The sequence below is a fragment of the Phycodurus eques genome, chromosome 4 (assembly GCF_024500275.1).
Source record: "Phycodurus eques isolate BA_2022a chromosome 4, UOR_Pequ_1.1, whole genome shotgun sequence".
NCBI lineage: Eukaryota > Metazoa > Chordata > Actinopteri > Syngnathiformes > Syngnathidae > Phycodurus > Phycodurus eques.
Window position 1 is genome coordinate 3386885 of NC_084528.1, and position 25989 is coordinate 3412873.

The 25989-nt window shown below is 42.4% G+C and overlaps 1 protein-coding gene across 2 annotated transcripts; it reads right to left on the reverse strand.

Annotated features, from left to right (window-relative positions):
- Positions 1-362: 362 nt before the first annotated feature.
- Positions 363-23942, reverse strand: preb (prolactin regulatory element binding). 2 transcript variants are annotated; one of them, XM_061673631.1, is made up of 10 exons: positions 23828-23942; positions 21919-22060; positions 21625-21823; positions 18151-18401; positions 15730-15810; positions 15507-15634; positions 15229-15402; positions 9659-9731; positions 9409-9568; positions 363-9307 (listed from the first exon to the last, which is right to left on the reverse strand). In XM_061673631.1, exons 2-10 carry the CDS (start codon positions 22051-22053, stop codon positions 9213-9215), a joined length of 1296 nt encoding a protein of 431 aa, XP_061529615.1. In that variant the 5' UTR covers positions 22054-22060; positions 23828-23942; the 3' UTR covers positions 363-9212. The 2 variants fall into 2 exon arrangements, with proteins under 2 accessions (XP_061529615.1, XP_061529616.1); XM_061673632.1 differs by having other exon boundaries at positions 21919-22115.
- Between the last annotated feature and the right edge of the window lie 2047 nt (positions 23943-25989).

Below are 25989 nucleotides of genomic sequence, written 5' to 3' on the forward strand. Positions count from 1 at the left end.
TCCCTCCCCTGTACTCGTCATGCAAGGAGTCACCTTATTCTATGCACTGCAAAGTCTGAAAATCTCTACAGGAAAGATTGTCAAATGACCAGCAGAGGCTGACATTCGAATTGAACTTATTTCGAACATGGTATTAATGAATTAACGGCATTGCCTCTACGATGCTTCAGTCGCTGGCAACAGATAAATATTCAGCGCAAAACGCACGTCTGCAAAACTTTCCACATCAAAACAAAAAGACGCTAACGCAAAGTGAGTTCCGAATATGTCCATTAAAGATTTGAAGAAAAAAACAAAAGTGACGGGGATTTGACGTCAACGACTGACATTTTGAAATAAAAACCTGTACTGACAAAGTCAACTTCTGCAGTCACTTTTTTTTTAATCCTTTCAACATAAGAGACCAACCATTTTTAGAGAGAAATAAATAAAATAAAAAAAATACACATATACACACTTTACAGAATCGTTTTTTTACGTATGAAGAGCTCGACTCTTCAGAACATTGACAAAACTTTGATCATAACAGACCAACCTTTGTAACATTAATGGCTCCAGGGAAGCCCAACTGTTTATAGATGGTATCACATAAAATGCAGGTTAAAGGTCAAGTCTTACATTTTTTTTCATTGGGCAACGGTCAAATCTTATATTTCTCTGTTGTTTTCAGTTCGAGCTTACTTAAAAGCTCCTTCATGGGATTCAGATCTACCATACTGTATTGCACTGGAAGACCAGTGCATTAAAAAACGCTGACTTCCTTTAGTCGGTCGTGTACGCATACATTTTCCCGCTGCTAATAGCTATCCTCTTTCAAAAAAGATAGCATTTGGCTTCATTTAAAATTGTATTCACATTTGTACATGTCTGCGATTGGCTGGCAACCAGTTCAGGGTGTACCCCCGCCCCCTGCCCGATGATAGCTGGGATAGGCTCCAGCACGGCCGCGACCCTAGTGAGGAGAAGCGGCTCAGAAAATGGATGGATGGATGGATGGATGGATGGATGGATGGATTTGTCCATGTTTTAACAGTTGGGATGTTTGAAATCCATTATAACATGATAGGTTTAATAATTCTAGCAACGACAAACATCTAAAATTTGTTTTAAAATATTAAATAATGTTCAATTGATGACAATATTTGGAACAGAGCAAAAATGTAGAAAGATTCGACGCTGTGCAACCCTGAATACTAGTACAGTGAATAAAACGTACAGCTGTATTTTCTCTCTTTTTCCAAATTCACCAATCCAATACAGTTGTATATTGTGGAAAAGGACACTTCCAAATAGATGAGCAACCAGCCCTTGACAAGACGGCTGTAAAATGACTATGCTGCCCACTAGTGTACAGAAATATAAATGACGGTCTCTTGAGTGAACAAGAACTAAATCACACACACACACATATATATATAATGGTCAGCGGTGCCTTGAGATACAAGTTGAAATCATTCTGTGACCACGCTCAAATCATTGAAATTAATGGATATGCCATTAAATCAGTTCCAGCCTCCTGCCCAAAAAAATCCCCCATTTTTATTTATTTTTTTTTCATAATAAAAATAGCAATCTATCAGATTGTACTGTATATAAACAGTGTAATAAATAGGAAAATAAAGAATTAAACTGTGCATCATGACTTAATGCTGCATTTCATTTCATTGTGCTGCTCCTTGTGGTGTGCCACAAGGAGGCAGCATAATAGTCATCCAGACAAACTCATAATAGTACTTCTACTTTAAATGACTCAGTGAGATGCTCTATCATTAGTATTTTTATCGTAGAGAATAAAGAATATATGCCTGTTAATATCTGTCTACATGTGTTGCTCCACCATTTGTGTTCAAGTAACCATTTCTCAAGTCCTAAAATATGACTATCAATGCTAACTGTTAGCATCCCAATGGCCTCAGCAAGTTGTCAACTCTAGTTTAGCTAAAAACTAGGTTTTTATGACACGGATTGAGCGCTCCCCGAACATACGCAAAGCTGTAGTTACTCTAGCCACCGCGAAGGCTCCCGGAAGCGACGTTGCAATTGCCAAACATGGCACGCTACAATCTATATGCAACGGCGAGCAACATGTTGGAATATGAGGAGGAGGATTTCGACATACAGGAGCACCCAACTGAATTTGAACCGTAGACTGGTATGTTTGCGCATCCCATAAATCCATAATTTACTTGCTCCAGCATCCTCCCTTGCCGATACAAAAAGAGTCATGAATAAAATATAACAGTCATGCTCATGGGGTCAGACAGTTGAGGGGGGGGGGGGGGGGGGGGGGGGGGGTGGAGTGTCTCTTTATACAGTCATGGCTAGAAATAATGGCACCCCGGGGGTGCCAATATTTTTTAGCACAACTATATGCATTACATATGCATATATGTTTCTGTGACACGGCACAAGCTTTTACACAGTATGCAGTATTCCTACACAGTGGGGCAAAAAAGTATTTAGTCAGCCACCCATCGTGCAAGTTCTCCCACTAAAAAAAAAAAAAAGATGAGAGGCACCTGTCCACAATCTCAAACAATCACACGCCAAACTCCACTATGGTCAAGACCAAAGATCTGTCAAAGGACACCAGAAACAAAATTGTAGACTTGCGCCAGGCTGGGTAGACTGAATCTGCAATAGGTAAGCAGCTTGGTGTGAAGAAATCAACTGCGGGAACAATTATTAGAAAATGGAAGACATACAAGACCATTGATAATCTCCCTCCATCTGTGGCTCCACGCAAGATCTCACCCCATGGCGTCAAAATTATCTCAAGAATGGTTCTGGGGGGACCTAGTGAATGACCTGCAGAGAGCTGGGACCAGAGTAACAGACACGACGCCGCCAGGGGACTCAAATCCTGCAGTGCCAGACATGTTCCCCTGCTTAAGCCAGTACACGTCCAGGCCCGTCTGAAGCTTGCCAGAGAGCATTTGGATGATCCAGAAGAGGGTTGGGAGAATGTCATATGAAACCAAAATATAAACTTTTTTGGTAAAAACTTGTGTTAGGAGGAGAAAGAATGCCGAGTTGTATCCAAAGAACGCCACACCTACTGTGAAGCATGGGGGTAGAAACATCATGCTTTGGGGCTGCTTTTTCTGCAGAGGGACCAGGACGACTGATCAGTGTAAAGGAAAGAATGAATGGGGCCATGTATCGTGAGATTTTGAGTGAAAACCTCCTTCCATCAGCAAGGGCATTGAAGATGAAACGTGGCTGGGTCTTTCAGCATGACAATGATCCCAAACATCCCAACCGGCCGGGCAAGGAAGCAGTGGCTTCGTAAGAAGCATTTCAAGGCCTAGCCAGTGTCCAGGTTTCAACGCCATAGAAAATCTTTGGAGGGAGTTGAAAGTCTTGTGTTGCCCAGCGACAGCCCCAAAACATCACTGCTCGAGTGGAGCTATGCATGGAGGAATGGGGCCAAAATACCTAGCAACAGCGCGTGAAAACCTTGTGAAGACTTACATGAAACGTTTGACCTCTGTCATTTGCCAACAAAGGGTAAATAAAGTGTTGAGATGAACTTTTGTTATTGACCAAATACTTATTTTCCACCACAATTTGCAAATAAATTCTTTAAAAAAATCAGCCAATGTGATATTCTGGATTTCTTTTCTCTATGTTGTCTGTCATACGTGCGGTTTACCTACGATGAAAATTACAGGCCTCCCTCATCTTTTAAAGTGGGAGAACTTGCACACCTGGTGGCTGACGAAATACTTTTTTTGCCCCCACTGCATATTGTGCACTCCTCGCTCGAGTAGCTTTATAACACACAAAGTCTTTGCCGTGTCTGTTGGCTTGTAATATAGGCAAAAGTACAGACGACAGCACTGAAAAGTACTGTGGGCCTTTTTCCTACTGCCCAGAGCATAACAACCATAATGGAGTCGTACGTATATACAAGGAAATCCTCACCTCTTGTCTGCGCCGCTTCACCTTGGCGGCTGCGAGATTTAGTTCTCTTGCTGGTGTTTGAGGTCCCGATTCAGTGATGCCGGCGCGTTACTCAAAAAATGCGGCCCGATGACGTCATAAGTAAGTTGACACGTTACTTTTTAGACGAGTAGTCAGATGACAGTTACTTTTTTTGGCCAAAAAAGGTTACTTTTTTGCTTAAAGATTCAGATTTCGAAATGCTTTGGATTTTAACACATCCTATTACAACTAAAACGTCTACAGACAAACCACAGTGTGATGGAATATGAGGAAAGTCAATAACCAAGACACTTGATTCAGTCACGGTGCATGTCATAAGTGTAGACCGATTTTAGCCTCTCTTTTAGTAATGACCAATTACACAAAGGAAACACACTATATTCTTAACGATTCCTAACTAAAATGCACACGACAAATAATTACAATATCGAAAAAAAGGCAAAATATTTATAAACGTGGCCCTCTGGGAGAGTGATGTCATCTGACATTGGGCACATAATCAACTCACGTGTACCCAAACAGCCAGAGGCGCAAACAAAATGGGAGGGTGGGGGCGAGAGTTTGGCATACACAAGGTGGAACTACAACCCCAATTCCAATGAAGTTGGGACGTCGTGTTAAACATAAATAAAAACAGAATACAATGATTGGCAAATCATGTTCAACCTATATTTCATTGAATACACTACAAAGACAAGCTATTTAATGTTCAGACTGGTAAACTTTATTGTTTTTAGCAAATAATCATTAACGTAGAATTTTATGGCTGTAATGCGTTCCAAAAAAGACTGAGAAAGTTGAGGAATGCTCATCAAACACCTGCTTGGAACATCCCACAGGTGAACAGGCTAATTGGGAACAGGTGGGTGCCATGATTGGGTATAAAAGGAGCTTCCCTGAAGTCATTCACAAGCAAAGATGGGGCAAGGTTCACTTCTTTGTGAACAAGTGCGTGAGAGAATAGTTGAACAGTTTAAGGACGATGTTCCTCAAGGTACAATTGCAAGGAATTTAGGGATTTCATCATCTACGGTCCATATCATCACCAAAAGGTTCAGAGAATCTGGAGAAATCACTGCATATAAGCGGCAAGGCCGAAGAGCAACATTGAATGCCTGTGACCTTCGATCCCTCAGGCGGCACTGCATCAAAAACCGACTTCAATGTGTAAAAGATATCACCACATGGGCTCAGGAAACCTTCCGAAAAGCAATGTCAGTAAATACAGTACGGCGCTACATCCGTAAGTGCAACTTGAAACTCTACTATGCAAAGCAAAAGCCATTTATTAACAACACCCAGAAACGCCGCCGGCTTCTCTGGGCCAGAGCTCATCTAAGATGGGCTGATGCAAAGTGGAAAAGTGTTTTGTGGTCCGACGAGTCCACATTTCAAATTGTTTTTGGAAATTCTGGAAGTCGTGTCCTGCGGGCCAAAGAGGAAAAAAACATCCGGAGTGTTATCTGTGATGGTATGGGGCTGTGTTAGTGCCAATGGCATGGGTAACTAACACATCTGTGAAGGGACCATTAATGCTGAAAGGTACATAAGAGGTTTTGGAGAAACATATGCTGCCATCCAAGCAACGTATTTTTCATGGACGCCCCTGCTTATTTCAACAAGACAATGCAAAACCACATTCTGTACGTGTTACAACAGCGTGGCTTCGTAGTAAAAGAGTGCTGATACTTGACTGGCCTGCTTGCAGTCCAGACCCGTCTCCCATTGAAAATGTGTGGCGCATTATGAAGCGTAAAATACGACAACGGAGACCCGGACTGTTGAACAGCTGAAGATGCACGTCAAGCAAGAATTGGGAAAGAATTCTACCTACAAAGCTTCAACAATTCGTGTCCTCAGTTCCCAAACGTTTATTGAATGTTGTTAAAAGGTGATGTAACAGTGGTAAACATGACCCTGTCCCAGCTTTTTTGGAACGTGTTGCAGCCATAAAGTTAATGATTATTTGCTAAAAACAATCAAGTTTATCAGTTCAAACATTAAATATCTTGTCTTTGTAGTGTATTCAATTAAATATAGCGTGAACATCATTTGCAAATCATTGTATTCTGTTTTTATTTATGTTTAACACAACCTCCCAACTTTGTTGGAATTGGGGTTGCATAATCACAATGTCGAGTTTCTGTCAGTTAAAGAGGACAATATTAAAAATATGTCCTGGCAACCAAGTATTGTCAAGCTATAAGAACACTACGTCTAATTTAAAAACACATTTGGAGTCGCAGCACAGTACATTGAAACTCCAACCAGGTTGTAAGAAGCAGCTGACCGCAGCTACTAATGCTGGATGTCCACCTCTGAAACAGCAAATGCTGGACTTCGGTGCAACAAAAACAGTAAGCGGGGAAGAGTTGAAGAGGTTGGTTGGGCGGTTTGTGGTAGAAGAAATGCTGCCCTTAAACACGGTTGATTCACCCTCGTTTCGTGCCATAATCGACAAGAATTAGCGGTAGACACGTAAGTTATTGGTGCAGAAATCGAAAACATTCACTCATCGTATGGACTACTCAACAAAGTAGTTGCAACAGTGACCGATAATGGATCACACTTTGGCAAGGCGTTGTTATAGCCTGTCACAGAGTCCGATGATGAGACGGAGTCGCGGGCGGATGATGATGATATCACATATTCAGAGAGATGTCAGAAATCCTCTCAAGCTGAAAATGAAGGTGATGGCCAACTGTCGCTTCCCCCGCACCACAGGTGTGCTTCACACACCATAAACATTATTTCCACCAGTGATGTGGGGAAATATTTGACCACCAGTGCAGAGAGCAGGAGCAGCATAGCAAAATGTACAGCTCTTTGGACCAGAAACAGCGGAGGAAGTCAGCAAAAGAAAGCTCCTGGTACCAACATTGACAAGGTGGAATTGCTTTTTTTGATGCTGTAAGGAGAATTGCAGAAATATCCATTAATGAGCTAATAGTCTCTGCACCAAGCTGGGCGTTAAGTGCTTCAAAGACAAAGAGTAACAGTTCCTGCACGAGTATTGTAGGTGACTCTCCTGATGGGACTTTATTACCCGCACTTGAAGTTCTGATGCAGAAGACACTCGCTGTGGAAGATGCCCTCTCCAGGATGACTGATGGCCTTCCAGATGCCATAGTGCAGGTATGTTCCATCTTTAAGGTACTTGAAAAGTCTTGCATCATTAATCATGAACATAGAACATAATATTCACTATTTTTTCAAAAATAAGATTGAAACAAATACAACGTGAAATCCTTCATATTGATCCCACGTGGCATAGCTTGCAAGTAATTCACTAACATAATAAATAGTAGGCATATCAATTATATATTTCAGGCTATCCAGACTGGTTTTGCCCTTCTCGCAACTGTCAGTTGTCCAAAATTCAAACTCTGATGGCTGAGAGACGAAGGTAGCAGGGAAACGAGTAAAGGAGCTTCTGATAGCAGAGCGCCGCATTAACTGCTCCTGCAGCACAGTGCCCTGCCAGTGTGCCCACCTCATCCACCACCCGAGGTGAGACGGACCTTTGCACTTTTGAGGAAAAGCCAGACGAGACCTGCTCTGCAGAAAAGGAAGTCATTTCAGATTCTGCATTCATATAAAAACAATCATGTAAGTATATATTTTATGTTTTATTTATGTACCTTTGATTTTAATTATTTATGTCTTTATTTTTCATACAAACAAGTCGCCTATTTATGTTAAGTCAGGGGTTGTTTTAGTTTGTTTTTAATTTAAAAAAAGTATTTATGTAAGAAGTCAAAAGTCTATTTTATTTATGTTAAGTGAAGTCTAGAAAGACCGTCTTTATTTTTCATAAAAACAAGTAGCCTATTTATGTTAAGTTAAATCAAGAAAAGACTGTTTTAGTTTATTTTTTTATTAAAAAGTATTTATGTAAAGGAAGTCAAATCATTTTAGTTTTCATAAAAATATGATTATTGAACGTTAGTGTTAAAAATGCATTTCCAATAAAGTATTGCCAAAAAAGATTGTCATTTTTATGTTCATGCAGCGTAGTCGGCCGCTGCTGCTGAATGTAACAAAAATGTTACTTTTTTCGAATTGAGTTACTTTTAAAACCAAATAATCAGTGACGTAACTAAGTTACTTTTACAATCAAGTAATCCGTACAGTAACTAGGTTACTTTTTCAAGGTAACTGTGGCCACACTGGTCCCGATGGCCGTAGGAAAAATAGTTGGCACCGACCGCGCAGCTGGTTTCAGCCTCCGCCTAACTACATCCGTGCATCCAATGCTTTCTGCCAAGTCTTTCTAAAAACATGCCGGTTCGAAGTGATCAGCACAGAGTTTGGAATGCTTGCTAGGCACCCAAAGCTGAGCACTTTTCTTCCCCTGTCAATTGACTTTTCCTATCCATTTATTCTTGTTTCACTTGGACAGCCAAAAGAAACTCTTGCTACCGCCTGAACCATTTGTACAACCAAATGCCACGCAATAAACCATCGTGAAATCCCTAAATCATATGACAACAAATATACAAGGACGGGAACAACAGCATGGAACAATAGCACACAACGCCGAATGAACAGGCTGTTTGGCTGGTGTAGCGTCACAGCACCAGATGGAGCCGAAGACCGGAAGGTGCTAGATGCAAAAAGCAAAAGGCGCCATCGGAATCACATTCATCGATTTAACTGCTGTTTACTGTGTATCTGCTATATAATCACTTTGAAATGCAAGATGTGGTTTGTAAAGGGGTTCTAGAGTTATCAAGAACATTTTAAACATCTTTATCCTCAGAGCTTTAACAGCTTGAAGCCTCCTTTGGGATGAATTGCACACAATTTACCAAGCTACAATTCAGAGTGTGACGTAAGCTCGACTGAGTTCATTGCCACCAGACAGCGCTCGTGCTTCCAAGTGATGGCAAAAAATTGTCCGAATGATGTCGGGTCACTTGTATCTCAAGACATCACCGTCTATGTCAATCATTCATACAGTTACACTGATCCTTAAATATTTTTTCAAGGGGTTCCCAAACTTTGAACATTCAACATAATTCCCAAGAAATGTGTTCACTGATACAAATCAACAGAATTAAAATCCCATTTTGGTCATCCATGTTGTGCTAACATCTGAGATGAACAACCCTGAGTAAGGTGCATAGGGAAACATGTTAGGGCACCATAAAAACAGTTTAAGGTCAGTGGTGCCGCAATGGTGGGTTTGGATGTGTTGGATGGACTGAAGACTGCAAAAGATGTGTCCAACCTCAATGGATAATTTGTTAGAATGCCGAAATTCAAAGAAAGCCTGGGAAGAGATACTGGAGGAGCAGCACAATTCCCACCACCACAAGGCCACAGAAGAACAGCACCAGCCAGAAGGGAAATGTTCCTGAAGACAACACAAGAAGACACAGGTAGGTTCGTATAGAAATACCTAGCTGCATTATTTGATGTACTGTAATGATAACTTGATGATAGTGCACGACTTACTTCGGTTGTGGACAGCATGTATTTGACAGCGACTGTCGACAGCCACGCTAAACATGGCTGTTTCATTGTTTCCTATGATATTTTGGCCTTTGAATGTATCAGGAAGGAAAGCCACGTCTGTCACAACAATGCCATGAGACTCCTTCACGTAATACAGCCTCTACAGACACACACACAAACAGAGAGCGACGAAGTTATCAACAGAGTGCAGGGCAGTTCAACTGATTAAGTCTTTCAACAATGTCGCTACCTGAAGGGAGAAAGCAATGTAGATAGCTACTGATCCTGTTACAGTTCCCAGTCCAAGAAATGTTCCAGAGTCACTGTTAGAGACAAATTTGTTAGGCTTACAAACAATGTACCATGCATTTGTGTTGAACAAGGTCGTGGCATAGAGTGCAAAGCAACAGCATCCAAGCAGGGCTGGGCAATTAACTGCAATTTCATTCTGATTTGGATTTTGGCTTCTCACAAGCATAAACAACGTTATAATCGAATAAACAAAAGATCAATCTCACATTTGGTAATAGCTTCCATCTCACTCTTAAATGCTTGATGCCTCGGTCACTTTTGGTGATACTTTACCTCTTAAGTAGGCCGACTATTGTATACAAATTACAAATGGATATGAGCCTTGTAAGCTGCAAATACACATCATGTATGGATATGTTTCACCATCTCAACATTTTCCAATCAACAATCGAATGACTGACACTTCCATGCGTCAAGACACATGTAGAGTTTCATGAAAACTTTTGTGTAAGCGGAAATTAAAAGTTATCGATCAAATATATCCCATCAGTCGGGCCAGGTGGATGGATTTGGGACACATTTGTGCATAGGTTTGTATTTAAGGCAAATTCTGGTTGTCGCTGTTGTACAGAAGCTTTGCTGCATAGCTTTGCTTGGCACCATCTGGCCCAAACTTGCATACTCCTATAAAAAGTCACGAAAACAAGGTTTCTTAGCCAAACTTATACAGAGGTGAATAGGACTTCTACCAACCAATGTTAATGCGCGCGGGAATTACATCACGATGGCGTTTCGTGAACGCTCCCATAAACGGGTTATTCTAAAATTAGCATTAGATTATGGGAGGGATTTCCAACCCCAATTCCAATTACGTTGTATATACATATATATATACATATACACATATATATATATATACATATATATACATATACACACACATATATACATACATATGTATGTATGTATGTATGTGTATGTGTATGTGTGTATATATATATATATATATATATATATATATATATATATATATATATGATACACACCCTGAACGACCCTGAACTGGTCGCCAGTCAGTCGCAGGGCACATATAGACACGGACAACCATTCACACCGTCACTGAGTGGGAACTGAACCCACACTGCCCACACCAAAGTCAGGCGAGTGTACTACTACACCATCAGTGACCTGGAGTTTTATTATATACAGGTACAATTCAATAAATTATATTTATTCTATTTTATTGAGATGACATACCGAAGCAAAATGTGCAACACAAGCTTGCAGATAGATGAGATTTATCGGCTGAAAAAGCGCAATTGGGACATGAGCCTGAATCCTTACACAGTTCCACTACAAATTTGAGAACAATAAATCACATCTAGACATCTGCAGGCTTCTGAATTTATTTATATACTTATTTAAAAAGACAAGGGCGGCACTGTGACCGACTGGTTAGCGCGTCTGCCTCACAGTTCTGAGGACCTGGGTTCAAATCCGGCCTCATCTGTGTGGAGTTTGCATGTTCTCCCTGTGTCTGCATGGGTTTTCTCCGGGTACTTCGGTTTCCTCACACATCCCAAAAATGCATGGTAGGTTAATTGAAGTCTCTAAATTGCCCATAGGTGTGAATGTGAGTGCGAATGGTTGTTTTTTGTATATGTGCCCGCGATTGGCTGGCGACCAGTTCAGGGTGTTGCCCGCCTCTCGCCCGATGACAGCTCACCCGCGACCCTAGTGAAGATGGGCGGTACGGAAGATGAATGAATGAATAAAGTTTTTCCAATGTCTTGGCATTCAACCGATTACATTTTTCTTCATGCATGTTCTCCAGCTTTAGAGCATATACGCTCGTGGATGGATGGCTGCCTTTTATCGTCCTTTTATTCAACATGTGCTATGATGTAATGCAATATTTAACTTACTATATCACATTGTACAGTTGGATATGTATTTGCTTCTACTTTGCTTTGTTTTACTCTGGTGTCTGCAGCCAGGTTAGCATTGCAAATACCTTACCTGGATAAGGTTTAATAAATAAATACAACTTCATGGACAGTTTTTAAATACAGCAGAGTGAAGTATTTGGTATCTGTAAATGTGCTTGCATAAAAAAAACAGACTGTACATTGCAAATATTTATTTGTGAACGGGTGTTTTTTTAAAATTTTTGCCCCCGCGACTGACTGGAATGGACCAGAGCCAGTCAGCCTCACGCAGGTGTTCGTCTCCTCTGGCCCGAACGAGAAAGACGCATACGCCCGCTTAGGCTTGGACCTCCGTTCCTTAGCGGGACCAAGTTGGCCACCGAATCTGCTGCAGCGACTCGTCGCCGGGCCGAAACACAGACGGAAGCTCAGCAAGCTCCTTGTCCACCAAATGCGCCCCAGCGGCAAAACGTAAAGATCGGTGTTTGGAAGCCTCATAACCCTCAGCCCCGGCCGGCCGAGGAAGACGCATAAGCCCGCTTGGGCTCGGTCCTCCGCTCCTTAGCTGAACAGAGTCGGCCAGCACTGGACCTTGCCACCGGGGTGATGGCAGATCTCGCCGTGAGCCCATGCCGAGGGTCGATGTGGCAAGGTCTGCCACCGCCACACTCGATCGGTGATTTGAAGTTTGGCTTTTCAATGTAATTTAACCCTCTTGCATAACGCCGCATAATGGAATAAATGAATGTAAAGTAAACGCCTGCAGAGGTCTGTCAACCATCAGCGTTCGTCAGCACACACATGCAAATACCAAAGGCATGAAAAAAGTAACCAAAAAATTAGGGGGGATCCCCCGAGCCTCCGCAGATAATTTTGGGGATTTTAACATAAGCAATCTGGAAGACTCTAAAGAGTAGAATAAGGCAAAAAATATATATAATAATTTCTTCACACCGAAAAACATGTACTTACAGTGCTCAAGTAGTACAAATTTACAATTATAATTAAATTTGCCTCATTTGTTTGCTTTTTTGTTTTGGCCTCCAACTTGCCAGGCCCATCTCCACCTGCACCTGACGCCTGCTGTGCCACATGAATAGCATCCTCCTCTTTTAGCGCTCTCATTCTGGAAAATAATGACCAAAATCACTGTTTCACTTCATTTATCACTATCACCAATTTCAAAGGTTAATCCCAAATGCATCCTTCAGGAAAATATTAAGTACAATATTTTTCTGTTTTTATTGGCCATTTCCAAATTTTAAATTAGTTAATTCTGTGTTGTGACATAATCTTAAACATCGCTCCGTCGCTTAATACATTTAACATTAACATCCGTAAATAAATTAGATAATTGTAGCCGCGTTTCGTAATTAATACAAGATGTACTAGCGGATCAACTCTTGTTGGCGATGTTACGTGCGCTTTGCAGTTCCGCTGGGACCATAACCAAGGCCACGACCCGCAGCACCTCAACGTGACAATACAAAAGACCAGTGCAACAAATACGACACTGGCTGATCTGATGAGCAAAAATGTTGCTTAAAGGTAAGAGTCGCAATAGAGGATGTCCGCTCCAGAGGTGGGTAGGGTAGCCAAATATTGTACTCAAGTAAGAGTACTGTTACTTGACAGTGTGACTCAAGTAAATGTAAAAAGCCGTCCTTAAAAACATTATTTGAGTAAGAAAAAATACACAGTCAAATTATTACTCAAGTACTGAGTAAATAGTGAGTAACTTCTATTTTTTTTTTTTTTACCACAGCATGAACATCAATTTTAAAAAATAAATAAATAAAATAAAATGTCCAAATTCTGATGTTGCCGTGTGTGTATGCACAGTCAAAACTACAAAAAAAACATCTGCATGGTGTTTTCTCAAGTTATAAGTGAGCTTAAATATCCATGTTTGGACAGACGGTGCCAGACAAATACTACAATACAATAACTGTTGTTTTTGTGCGTCTAAATGACAAGAGTAGCGCACCGTATCCTTCATGGTAACGACGACAACCTTCCAAACATGGCCGCCACGTACGCACGACGATCAGCGGGGCAGGCTTATCTCGTGTTAATACCTATGTCCGGGAAGCCCAATGGAATACGTTGTGTTAAGTCATGTGACTTTCTTGTGTCATTTGATTGGTGAACTAGACTTACACATCACTCGCACTTAAACTGGATTGGTGCAAACAGCGCCCGATGCGGAAGTCAAAGTCGGAGTTTCACACACGAAATAGTTGATAAATAAGCAATAATTGATAGGCTTTACACGATCAGGATTTTGGGGGCCGATCAGCAAGTTGAAAAAAAACGGTAAGATGGAGCAATGTGTCCATTTACATGACTTTTCATTTATTGTATATACTTGTGTACGGTATACTGAGTACTGTATCCATCCATCCATCCATTTTCTGTACCGCTTATCCTCACTCGGGTCGCGGGCGTGCTGGAGCCCATCCCAGCTCAAAATGATTCTCTAGCATTATGACCTCTCGGGGGCATTCAAGGATTAGCCAGTGACATATGTTTAGATCCAATCAACATTACAAAAATAATGGGTGCTAAATTACTGAAATTAAACTACTTTAACAAATACTGTTAATGACATGCTTACTCTAACTTTCTCACCGTCCGGGCTATATGGACAGGAGTTGTCCAGAGGTTGCGTCCGTTTGGCGAAGCCGCCGGAGTTAAATGTCTTGTGCGGAGCTGATCGATGACGTCATTGATCGGATCGGCGAATGACGACATGAAAGTCAATCAGCCGATCAGCATAAAATGCTAATTATCGGCCGATACCGATCACACCAATCAGATCGCCGTAAAGTCTAATAATTGATAAATAAAAGTAGCGAGCGATTTAGATCATTGTAACGGAGTAAAGGTACCGTTACTTCTTAACAGCAGAAGCGGCGGAAGTTTTTTTTTCTGGTCTCGTCAACTCCTGTGACTTCGACCGCACAGGCGGAACCTCAGGCCGCATATTAGTACACCGTGGACTAATATTCACAATTACATCTGTGTGTGGATGATGAATGTGTGGAATGGCTCTAGCTGCCAAGCGTTCAAGGAGTGCGAAACAGCCTATGACGTTGGCGACGGCAACCCCCCCCCCCCCCTCCCCAACCAGGAAAAACTCATCGGATCTATACGATTCACGTAAACGGTGTATTTTGAGTTCAAAGCGGCGAATTTCGCCGAAAGGCGACTGATTTCCATGTATGTAAAGAGTTCCTGGTAGCCCTAAGAAGACCCTATCCACCAGGAGGAACGAAATAATCCAGGGGCAACCTTCCATAGCCTGGTAGTTTTTTTTGATGGAGACACAGGGAGAACTCAAGCTACCAGGATAGCTAGGGAGGTTCCTGCGGTGGGAAAGCCCATAATAGCGTACCGTGGATGTTTTTATTTATATTTCACAACGATATAGTATATCGCATAGCTCTTCTTGGGTATATTAGTCTTACAATAACTTTGTCAGATGTGATACTTTTTTCAAATTAAAAAAAAATAAATAGGGGGGGGGGGGGGGGGGGCCTACAATTTATAGCCGTATTCAATTAGACAGTCCCCTCTTAACCTTCTTTCTTCATGTGGTAGGATTCTCCAACTATTTCTGGCTGAATTTGAACCTTACCTGACAGCAAGGCTTGAGATGACCTCTGCCCCACAGGGAGCTGTCAACATGGGTAGGAAGCTCTTGCCGTCCCACTTGGTGAGGTAACAAGGTGGAGGTTTTCGGTCTCGTTTATGAGGGATCTGAACTGTGTAAAGCCTCAGTGCATCTTTTTGGTCTTCTACCTTTCCAAATCTGAAATATACAACGTAATCAAGACAATGTTGTCCTTATGACGGACATGTACAGGTACACAGATATCACCAAAATGACGAACTGAGAAACTTTATTGTATTTACCTGCAAGCCATATACCGATATGTTTTTTCAGCTATCTGAGGCATGGTTTCATGCCATTTAAGACCCATAACTTGTTGGTTGTGGTGCCATACACTGCAAGAAAAGTCCCTGCCAACAGTAACCAGGTGCTGCACGGGAAAAATAGATATTGTAACAAAGGCGTAAATGTCATGTTTTTGAGGTCACATTGGTGTCGTAAGAGAATGAGGTGTTAATGCGTAACCTTGTTTCCTGGGCTCAGATCCAGGTCTTCAATCTCTCCTTCATGTGCTTTGAAGTCAAGCCTTTTCTTCAGGGATGGAAACTGGAAGGAAAATTAATTGTGGATTTCACTGATTCATAAATTGCAATCAATGGGATACAAGTCGTAAAGTACTGCATAGATGACGTATAATACGCACCCCCAAAGTTGACCTCAAAATTCTGGAAAACTCTTCTATCCATGTATAATACATTTTTACAATGCATGATTTTGCTTCTACGCATAACGAATTATCTGTAGTTTGTTAGTTTTTAGTTTTTTTTTTTTTTTAATATTCCAAAGTTATTTGAACACATAATACTTTATTTTTTATTTACTTGCTCTTATTTTGAAATTCACAGCCCTACTTTTATTTAGCAAATTAGAAAATACACAGTTGTGCTCATATGTTTGATTTTACCCAATTTGTAAGATGGGTACAATTCTTTAAAGAAAACATGGACCAGGCGAAACACCTTTAACTTTATTTTAATGGAATTCAAATTTAACAGACAAGCATTCCAGAAAAGCATTATCGTTAAACAAAACATAACCATAAATAAATTAATAATGGTTGTTGTTCAGTCATATTTAAAAAAAATAAAAAATAAAAATTCACAAATTCTACCAGGGTATGTAAACTTATGAGCACAACTGTACATACATGCAGTCATATGTACCCCCGTCATGTTGAAAGTGCAGGCTACACCTTTTTCATAACCACTAGGTGACAGTGTACAGAAGCGTATTGCATTCACTTGGATTTAAAAAAATAAATAAATAAATAAACTCCTGTTTTTGTGAGTAATTTTTTTGAGGGCTTTCTTTTTTTGAGTATTTTTTTTGTTACTCTGACTATTTTTCTCAGGCTTTCTGTCTAATTACCCCCCCCCCCTCCCCCTGTTTTATGACTGACTATTTTCCCCCTGTTTTTCTGAGCAATTTTTTTCCTGTTTTTCGGACTAGATTTTTCTGTTTTTCTGACTACCGTATTTTCTCGACCATAAGGCGTACTTAAAAGTCTTACATTTTCTCCAAAATGGACAGGGTGCCTTATAATGCGGCGCGCCTTATGTGTGCACCGAGTTCCAAACTCTGTAAATGTTATTGTGTGACTTTGATTGGCACTCCGCATGACTGACTGGGAGCATTTCCTGCCGACACGCTTATAAAGAGGAAAGGCGGACGTGAGGACAGCATGGCTGGATGGACGAGGAGAAAATGAGAGTGGCAGAGTGAGGTGTACGTAAAGAGACCGGATGTTTTTTCCTCCGCGTCACCGTCCCTGTTGATCTGTGACTCCACGCACGCCCATCTCACAGCTGCTGTGAAAAACCAAGTGCAGCAAATGAACTCGGAGCTTGCCATCATTCCGGGAGGCTTGACGAAGAAACTTCAACCGCTGGACATCGGCGTTCAAAGTGAAGTTGCGAGCGCCGTGGGAGCAATGGATGACAGATGGCGAGCACAGCTTTACTAAGACTAGGAGGCAGCGCTACCATATGTGAATGGATTGTGGATGACTGGGCTAAGGTATCTGCTTTGACTGCTCTCCGAGCTTTCGCGAAAGCCGGCATCATTGCTGAACAGCCCCCCGGCAACGAGACTGGCTCCGACAATGACGAGAGGGAACCCGGCATGTTTGATGGCGAACTTGCCCAGCTGTTCATTTCAGATACAGAAAATGAGGACTTTGATGGATTTATGGATGAGGATTGCTCAAAAAAAATAACATGAGTACATTGTTAAATACCTCAATAAAGTACAACCGAACTCACTGTATACTTTGACTCTTTGACTGCGCCTTTTAATACGGTGCGCCTTATGGTCGTGAAAATACGGTAATTTTTTCCCACCTGCTTTTCTGAGTAATTTTTTCTGAGTTATCGGGACACATCGAACTCACGCGAGAACCTGCAAACTGCAAGTGACTTTGCGGACTCCGTAGTAAGCAATATGACTGGCTTATTTAGTTTGATCAAGTTTTATTTTGCTATGGGTTTAAGACGCTGTTTAAGACACTCCTGTCTTTGAGTCACATATATGGTATTGTTATTAGTCATTAGAAAAAAAAAATTGTCAGAATAACAGAAAAAAAATACTCAAAAAAACAGAAAAAAAAAGAATAATTAATTAAAATTAATAAAAAACAAAGCCCCCCCCCTCTTTTTTTTTTTTTTTTTTTTAAATCCAAGTGAATGCAATACGCTTCCGTACCTGTGGCATATTAGAATGAATGTGTACAGCTTTCTCATAACCTCTAGATGACGGCATACATTTATAAAATGTGAAAGATTTTTAAATGTTCCCCTATACCTATGAAAAATACGCACTATTGACTTTTGACAATTTTTTTAGGAAAACAAATGCACAATATACACAAGAAATTATGGTAGTGCTTACCTCCCAGACTCTGATGTGTCCGTCTGTGCCTCCTGTCAGGAGTAGGCTCAGGTCATGACTAAATCTGACCACTTTTTGGAGTGGGTCCAAAGGGTTGAGATCTGACTGCAGTTCAGCCAGTCCCGTCACAGAGATGTGTGCCGTCTCATCCTTCGTATCAGACCCAGAGAGAGCGGAATCATCCTTTCCACCTTTACCTTTGTTTCTTTTCCCACCTCGCTGCCTGGCATTACCTTTTTGCACATTGTTTTCTGCACAGAAAACACAGATTTTGCAGGACATATGCATTTTTCACAGATAAGTGCAAGTACCATTTGTAAGATGATGAATTAAATGCCCTGAAACTTAAAATACTGTATTTTAGGTAAAGACTTTGGGAAGGCCCCTCCTGGAAGCAGTCACCTTATCGTGGTGGAGGGGTTTGTGTGTCCCAATGATCCTAGGAGCTAAGTTTCATGCCCCTGGTAGGGTCATCCATGGCAAACAGGTCCTAGGTGAGGGACCCGACAAAGCACAGCTAAAAGACCCCTATGATGAAAACTATTAATGGATCTAGGTTTCCCTTGCCTGGACGCGGGTCACCGGGGCCCCCTCTGGAGCCAGGCCTGGAGGTGGGGCTCGAAGGAGAGCACCTGGTGGCCTCGATATAGTCGGACTCGCCTCCACACAGAGCTTGGGCTCTGGTACCAGTCCTCTCGAGAGGGGTTGGACTCTCTTCTGGAGTTGCCCACGGTGAGAGTCGCGGAGCAGTTGTGGGTATACTTATTGCCCCCCGGCTCGGCGCCTGTACGTTGGTGTGCACCCCGGTGGACAAGAGGGTAGCCTCCCTCCGCCTTCGGGTGGGGGGGACGGGTGCTGACGGTTGTTTGTGCCAACGCACCAAACAGCAGTTTTCAGAGTACCCACCCTTTTTGGCGTCCTTGTATGGGGTGCTGGAGAGCGCTACCGCTGGGCACTCCATCGTTCTGCTGGGGGACTTCAATGCTCACGTGGGCAATGACAGTGAGACCTGGAAGGGCGTGATTAGGAGGAACGGCCCCCCCGATCAGAACCCGAGAAGTGTTCTGTTATTGGACTTCGGTGCTCATCACGGATTCTCCATAACGAACACCATGTTCAAGCATAAGAGTGTCCACACATGCACTTGGCACCAGGACACCCTAGGTCCCAGTTTGATGATTGACTTTGTGGTTGTGTCATCGGACTTGCGGCCGCAAGACTTGTGAAGTCGGGTGAAGAGAGGGGCGGAGCTGTCAACTGATCACCACCTGGTGGTGAATTAGCTCAGATGGTGGGGGAAGATACCAGTCCGACGTGGCAGGCCCAAACGTATTGTGAGGGTCTGCTGGGTACGTCTGGCAGAATCCCTGTCAGAAGGAGTTTCAACTCCCACCTCCGACAGAACTTTGCTCATGTTCCGGGGGAGGCGGGGGACATCGAGTCCGAGTGGACCATGTTCCGCGCCTCCATTGCTGAGGCGGCCGACCGGAGCTGTGGCCATAAGGTGGTCGGTGCCTGTCGTGGCGGCAAGCCCCGAACCCGTTGGTGGACACCAACGGTGAGGGATGCCGTCAAGCTGAAGGAGAAGTCCTATCGGGCCTTTTTGACCTGTGGGACTCCTGAGGCAGCTGATGGGTACTGGCTGACCAAGCGCAATGCAGCTTTGGTGGTCGCTGAAGCAAAAACTCGGGTATGGGAGGAGTTCGGTGAGGCCATGGAGAAAGACTTCCGGGCGGCTTCGAGGAAATTCTGGTCCACCATCCGGCGACTCAGGAGGAGAAGCAGTGGACCATCAACACTGTGTATAGTGGGTATGGGGCGCTGCTGACCTCGACTCAGGACGTTGTGAGGCGGTGGGGAGAATACTTCGAAGACCTCCTCAATTCCACCGACACGCCTTCCCATGAGGAAGCAGTCTGGATTTTCTGAGGCAGGCTCTCCTATCTCTGGGGTTGAGGTCACTGAGGTGGTTAAAAAGCTCCTCGGTGGCAAGGCCCCGGGGGTGGATGAGATTCGTCCAGAGTTCCTAAGGGCTCTGGATGTTGTGGGGCTGTCCTGGTTGACACGCCTCTGCAACATCACATGGACATCAGGGACAGTGCCTCTGGATTGGCAGACGGGGGTGGTGGTCCCCCTTTTAAAGAAGGGGGACTGGAGGGTGTGTTCCAACTACAGGGGAATCACACTTCTCAGCCTCCCTGGTAAGGTCTATTCAGGGGTGCTGGAGAGGAGGGTCCGTCGGGAAGTCGTATCTCAGATTCAGGAGGAGCAGTGTGGTTTTCGTCCTGGCCGTGGAACAGTGGACCAGCTCTACACCCTCAGCAGGGTCCTCAAGCGTGCATGGGAGTTCGCCCAACCAGTCTACGTGTGTTTTGTGGACTTGGAGAAAGCATTCGACCGTGTCCCTTGGGGGGGCTCCTGTGAGGGGTGCTTTGGTACTATGGGGTACCGAACCCCCTGATACAGGCTGTTCGGTTCCTGTACGACCGGAGTCAGAGTTTGGTCCGCATATACGGCAGTAAGTCGGACTCGTTTCCGGTGAGGGTTGGACTCCCCCAAGGCTGCCCTTTCTCACCGATTCTGTTCATAACTTTTATGGACAGAATTTCTAGGCGCAGCCGAGGCGTAGAGGGGGTCCGGATTGGTGGCCTCAGTATTGCATCTCTGCTTTTTGCAGATGATGTGGTTCTGTTGGCTTTATCAAGCCGTGATCTCCAACTCTCACTGGAGCAGTTCGCAGCCGAGTGTGAAGCGGCTGGGATGGGAATCGGCAACTCCAAATGTGAGACCATGATCTTCAGTCGGAAAAGGGTGGCATGCCCTCTCCAGGTCGGGGATGAGATCCTGCCCCAAGTGGAGGACTTCAAGTATCTCACGAGTGAGGGAGATGGACAGGCGGATCGGTGCAGCGGGTGCAGCTATACGGACTTTGTATCGATCCATTGTGGTAAAGGCAGGAGCTCAGCCCGAAAGGCGAAGCTCTCGATTTACCAGTCGATTTACATTCCTACCCTCAGCTATGGTCACGAGCTGTGAGTCGTGACCGAAAGAACAAGATCCCGGATACAAGCGGCCGAAATGAGTTTCCTCCGCACGGTGTCCGGGCTCTCCCTTAGAGATAGGGTGAGAAGTTCGGTTATCCGGGAGGATCTCAGAGTAGAGCCGTTGTTCCTTCACATTGAGAGGAGCCAGATGAGGTGGCTGGGGCATCTGATTCTGATGCCTCCCGGACGCCTGAGGTCCCACCGGGAGGACACCCCGGGGACGACCCAGGACACGCTGGAGAGGCTAAGTCCTTCGGCTATCCTGGGAACACCTCGGGATCCCCTCGGATAAGCGGGAGAAGATGGATGGATGGCTGGACTTTGGGAAGGATTTACAAAAGCTTAATGTTAGCCTTTGTAAATAATTTTAAGATGGATCCCTGCCTTCTCTGGGACAGTGGTAGTTTTCTGTCCTAATGGCACTGCATACCATCATTTGCAGCAGCCTTGCCTCCACTTTTCTGTGTGCAGTCTTCAAATGTCATCAAAGAGCATGTTCCATCTTGACCTGCAGCAATCACACTCTCGCCTAATGCCAAATTCATGGTGGCACGTGTGTCAGTGTCGTGTGAATGAAGCAGGCTGGCACTGTACTGGTTTTCCCCAACCAACTGTAGCTCCAGGAAGTGCTGTAAAAGAGTCATGAATCTGTTGTGACCATTTCGTACACTATGTGTCAGTTCATAAACATTCATGCATTACATATATTTTGCACTGTGCTTACCACACCATTCTTGATGCCAGTATTCGAAGACCCTCCTCCTCCGGCTAAGACCACTAACCCTGCTTTAGGGTCAACTTTTATGGCATACAAGGGAAAAGGGGCTCTGTAGAGATCTGGCACCTTCCGTTTGCCCATTGCTGTCCTGCAATTCACTCACAGTTCTTCATACAAGTGTATGAACATCCTTCCACAGTTCACTACAAATTTGATAACAATAAATAACATCTATAATCATCTTCAGGCTTCTGTATTTATTTATATATTTATTTATTTTTAAGAATAAGGGCGGAACCGTGGTTAGCGCGTCTGCCTCACAATTCTGAGGATCGGGGTTCAAATCCGGCCTCGCCTGTGTGGAGTTTGCATGTTCTCCCTTTGTCTGTGTGGGTTTTCTCCGGGTACTCCGGTTTCCTCCCACATCCCAAAAACATGCAGTGTAGGTTAATTGAAGACTCTAAATTGCCCGTAGGTGTGAATGTGAGTGACAATGGTTGTTTGTTTATATGTGCCCTACGATTGGCTGGCGACCAGTTTAGGGTGTACCCCGCCTCTCGCCCGGAGATAGCTGGGATAGGCTCCAGCATGGCCGGGACCCTTGTGAGGATAAGCGGTATGGAAAATTAATGAAAGAATCAATGACTATATCTATCGATAGATACGTGTCAGTGTGTTTTATTGTATTGTGTGTGTGTGTCTGATAGACTTCAATTTCCGCATTTAGCAATTATTAATGCAGACACGCAGGTTTACAACAGTTCAAGTTTACACTTTTAATGTAACTAGTGATGTAAGTATTCTGCTTCTCTTTGGCTGTCGAACTAACTACCTGGATAGCCTGCTGGAAACGTTCTGGTCCCAAATTCCCACTTTTTTCTAAAACACCTGTTTGGTTTTGTGGTTGTTGAACTATTTAAATATATCAACAAGTAAAATTGGCAACAAGGCACTTCTGCAGCTAACCAGGGAAAATAATGCTGTCATTAAGAGCGACAGTATATGTGTTTTTTTGCATTTAATTACTTGTAAAAAAAAAAAAAAAGGAAGAAAAAACAATCAACGTTTCCAAACTAATATTAAAAGTAACTACATTTGTTGATAGGTGCATTTGGGGGGAGGGTGACTTGCTAAATGGTTTTTTTTTGTTGTTTTTTGTTTTTTTTAAAGCAAAATCTCACAACATAAGATTGCAAGTTATCAAGGATGTGCACTTGCCTTGAGTGTCATCAAAAATGGTACAGTACAGTAGGCTACTCTCAAAATAAGTCTCACCTGTTACGCTTTACACCCATCTCTCCACTTTGTTGTCATTTATCTTCCGTCTTTCCCAAAAACAAACCAAACATTTATATATTACGCAGTTGGTTTTTATGATATATACATATACATATATATATCTCACGCAGTGTTGACACCAAAATGCAACCCATCCTGAAAGGTCCAGCTCTCCATTTAAAGAAAATGCTGCCAAGAGGTTGCAGATACACCATGTGCCCACCGCTCTTCTAGATCTCTTTGACTTTTAATCACGAGTTACAGTACTTGTGAACTGAAATATATAACTTGTTTCCATTAATGTATGACATTGTGACGACCAAAAAAAAAGTCCACGTGACTGGCATTGTACTAAATGGCAGTATTTTATGCATATTATTATATTCCTTCATCAATGTAAGCATTGAAGCCATTCATCTTAATTACTGTAATCCACGAATGGCAAAATTGAGCGCTGGTTTTGTGTCAATGTGATTGTGACGCACAAACAAGCCCGGCAATTTTCATGAAGAGACATTATTTTAAGATGAGTGAGTGAACTATTATATGTCACCAATGTGCATTATCGTTGAACTGATAGCACGACTTCCTGCTAGCGTGCCATTTTTATTTGATAATTAAATTTGAGGTCGCCTACCTGTGCAAAAGATTCCGTATGCCTCATGTAATCAGTTAATCAGGAATACAAGTGATACAGACGATTATTTCATTATGACCAGTCGGGATCAAAGTCTTATGATCGGTAAAATGGCCGATACGTCCGTGATGCAACGCGAGGTGACGATTCGTTCCCTAACACGTCAGCAGCTGTAGTCGACGTAAACTGCGCCCTGACGTTGCCCCCAAAAAAATTGACCAATGTTTAATTTATATTTTCTTTATTTTTTATTTATTTTTTTACAAATACAATTAATTTTAATTATACGGATTTGGAACGATCAAGGTTCTGTCATTTTATATCACCGACTAAAACAGAAGTTTATTAGTGATGCAAAATTGTGTTGTTGAATACTGGAAACCCAGAGGTTAACATTATTTTTCTCAATAAATGTTGTCAGTCGATTCAGGGCAGGGACGAGCGTACTCCATTTTCTATAGCTTTTCTAGTAAACGTGTTGGCTACTGGTAGGGATACGTCAGTACATCCGCCATATTGAAGGTGTCAGTTTTACTTGTATCGAGTGACACACACACACTAACAGCGCTCTGAGTTGCCGAAGGTTCCGGGTTGCGGAGAGCGCGCCCGGAGTGAACTTCCCAACGCACCCAATGTTGATATGTTGTGCGTTTGTTGTGTCATATTTTTATAAGGATATCTGGGTTTGTATCTGTAATGGGATGTATCAAACAAAAGTGTATGCAGTGTTTTGTAAGCGTGCAGCCAGTAAATATGATCAAATGCATGTTTGTTATTCTGAAGTCTCTATGTATGTTTGCAAATACGAGTGTTCAGAAACTGCGCGTCCTCAGTTGATGTGCAGTACTATGTTTGTGCCACTGTGAGGCGCTAAATCGCAAGCTATATGACGCGTGTCTGTGTCATCTTTGATCCTTTTATGTTGGCTTCCTTCCTGTGTGAAGAACTGAGTTATTTGATGCTTTATTGTTTGATAGCTGTTGGCTGAGTCAGACTGGTGTGAACACAGTCCTTATTGAATATGCCATGCTTGGCTAAACATACTCTTATTCTCCGTCATTCATTCATCCGAATGCAGCTTTAAGCTGCAACAATTTAACGAGTCTTGTTCTATCTGTAAAATATCAAAAAACAATAAAAACAGAGTGACAAACCTGGGTAGTCTTTATTATATTAAATGAGGTAGTGTATTTTAATCCAACATACTAGTGGTTCATACTCTAAATAATGTTACAGTGTCTTTTAACCTTTTTTTTTTTTAAATCCAGTACAGTTCAGTTGTATTTAACTTTAAAGTACAATACATTTGCCTTTCATCTTTCAGAACTGTTTTTATTTTTCAAGCATTTATTTAGGCACAATTTATTTAACTAATGTGCAATAGATTTTAATGGAATCATCATTGAATTATTGAAGTAATTTAGTATTTTCGTCAGATTTACTACAGCGATAATGTTCAAGATCGGTATAATGTTACAGTGGCTTAATAATAATAATATCACATTTAAAAAAAAATTATTAACACTTGGGCCTATTGCACTATTGAAGTTTAATGTTGGTCATTGTGGTGGTACTAAGAGAGCTGAGAAAGCAATTTTTGAGGTGGTATTTTGTGAAAAAAAAAGTTTGAGCACCACTGATTTATACCATTACATGTCCCAGCTCCTTGTGATGTAGTATACAAGTAATTAATGAACAATAAATTTTTCTTTGGCAAATCCATCTTGCAAGAAAATAATAATAATAATAATTCAAATGCATGGCATTCTCTGTCGACTGCACATCTTGTGTGAAGTTTGACGTTTGAAAGTAAACGTTACTTAGCAATTTTTGAACAGATTTTTGAACAGATTTTTAGCAAGAAACATGAAAGATAGATGCCCATGATTTGCTTTAGCTGTCAACAAAAAAAATTATGTGGCGGGCCAAAACTGGGCCCTGTTCAATCAATGTGTGCACAGTCCTACGAGCGGTGTAGTCATTGTCAGAAATCATCAAATAAAAGCATGAATGTACTCTACATTTGATTCTTTATAATCAAGTGGTGGGTTGCCCCCGGAACGTTTTATTCGTTCGATATAAGATCAGAAAAGATCAAGTTAGCTGTGTCTTAAAACCTAAACAATTCAGATGTATTGCAAACTAATAGAATAAAATCATCA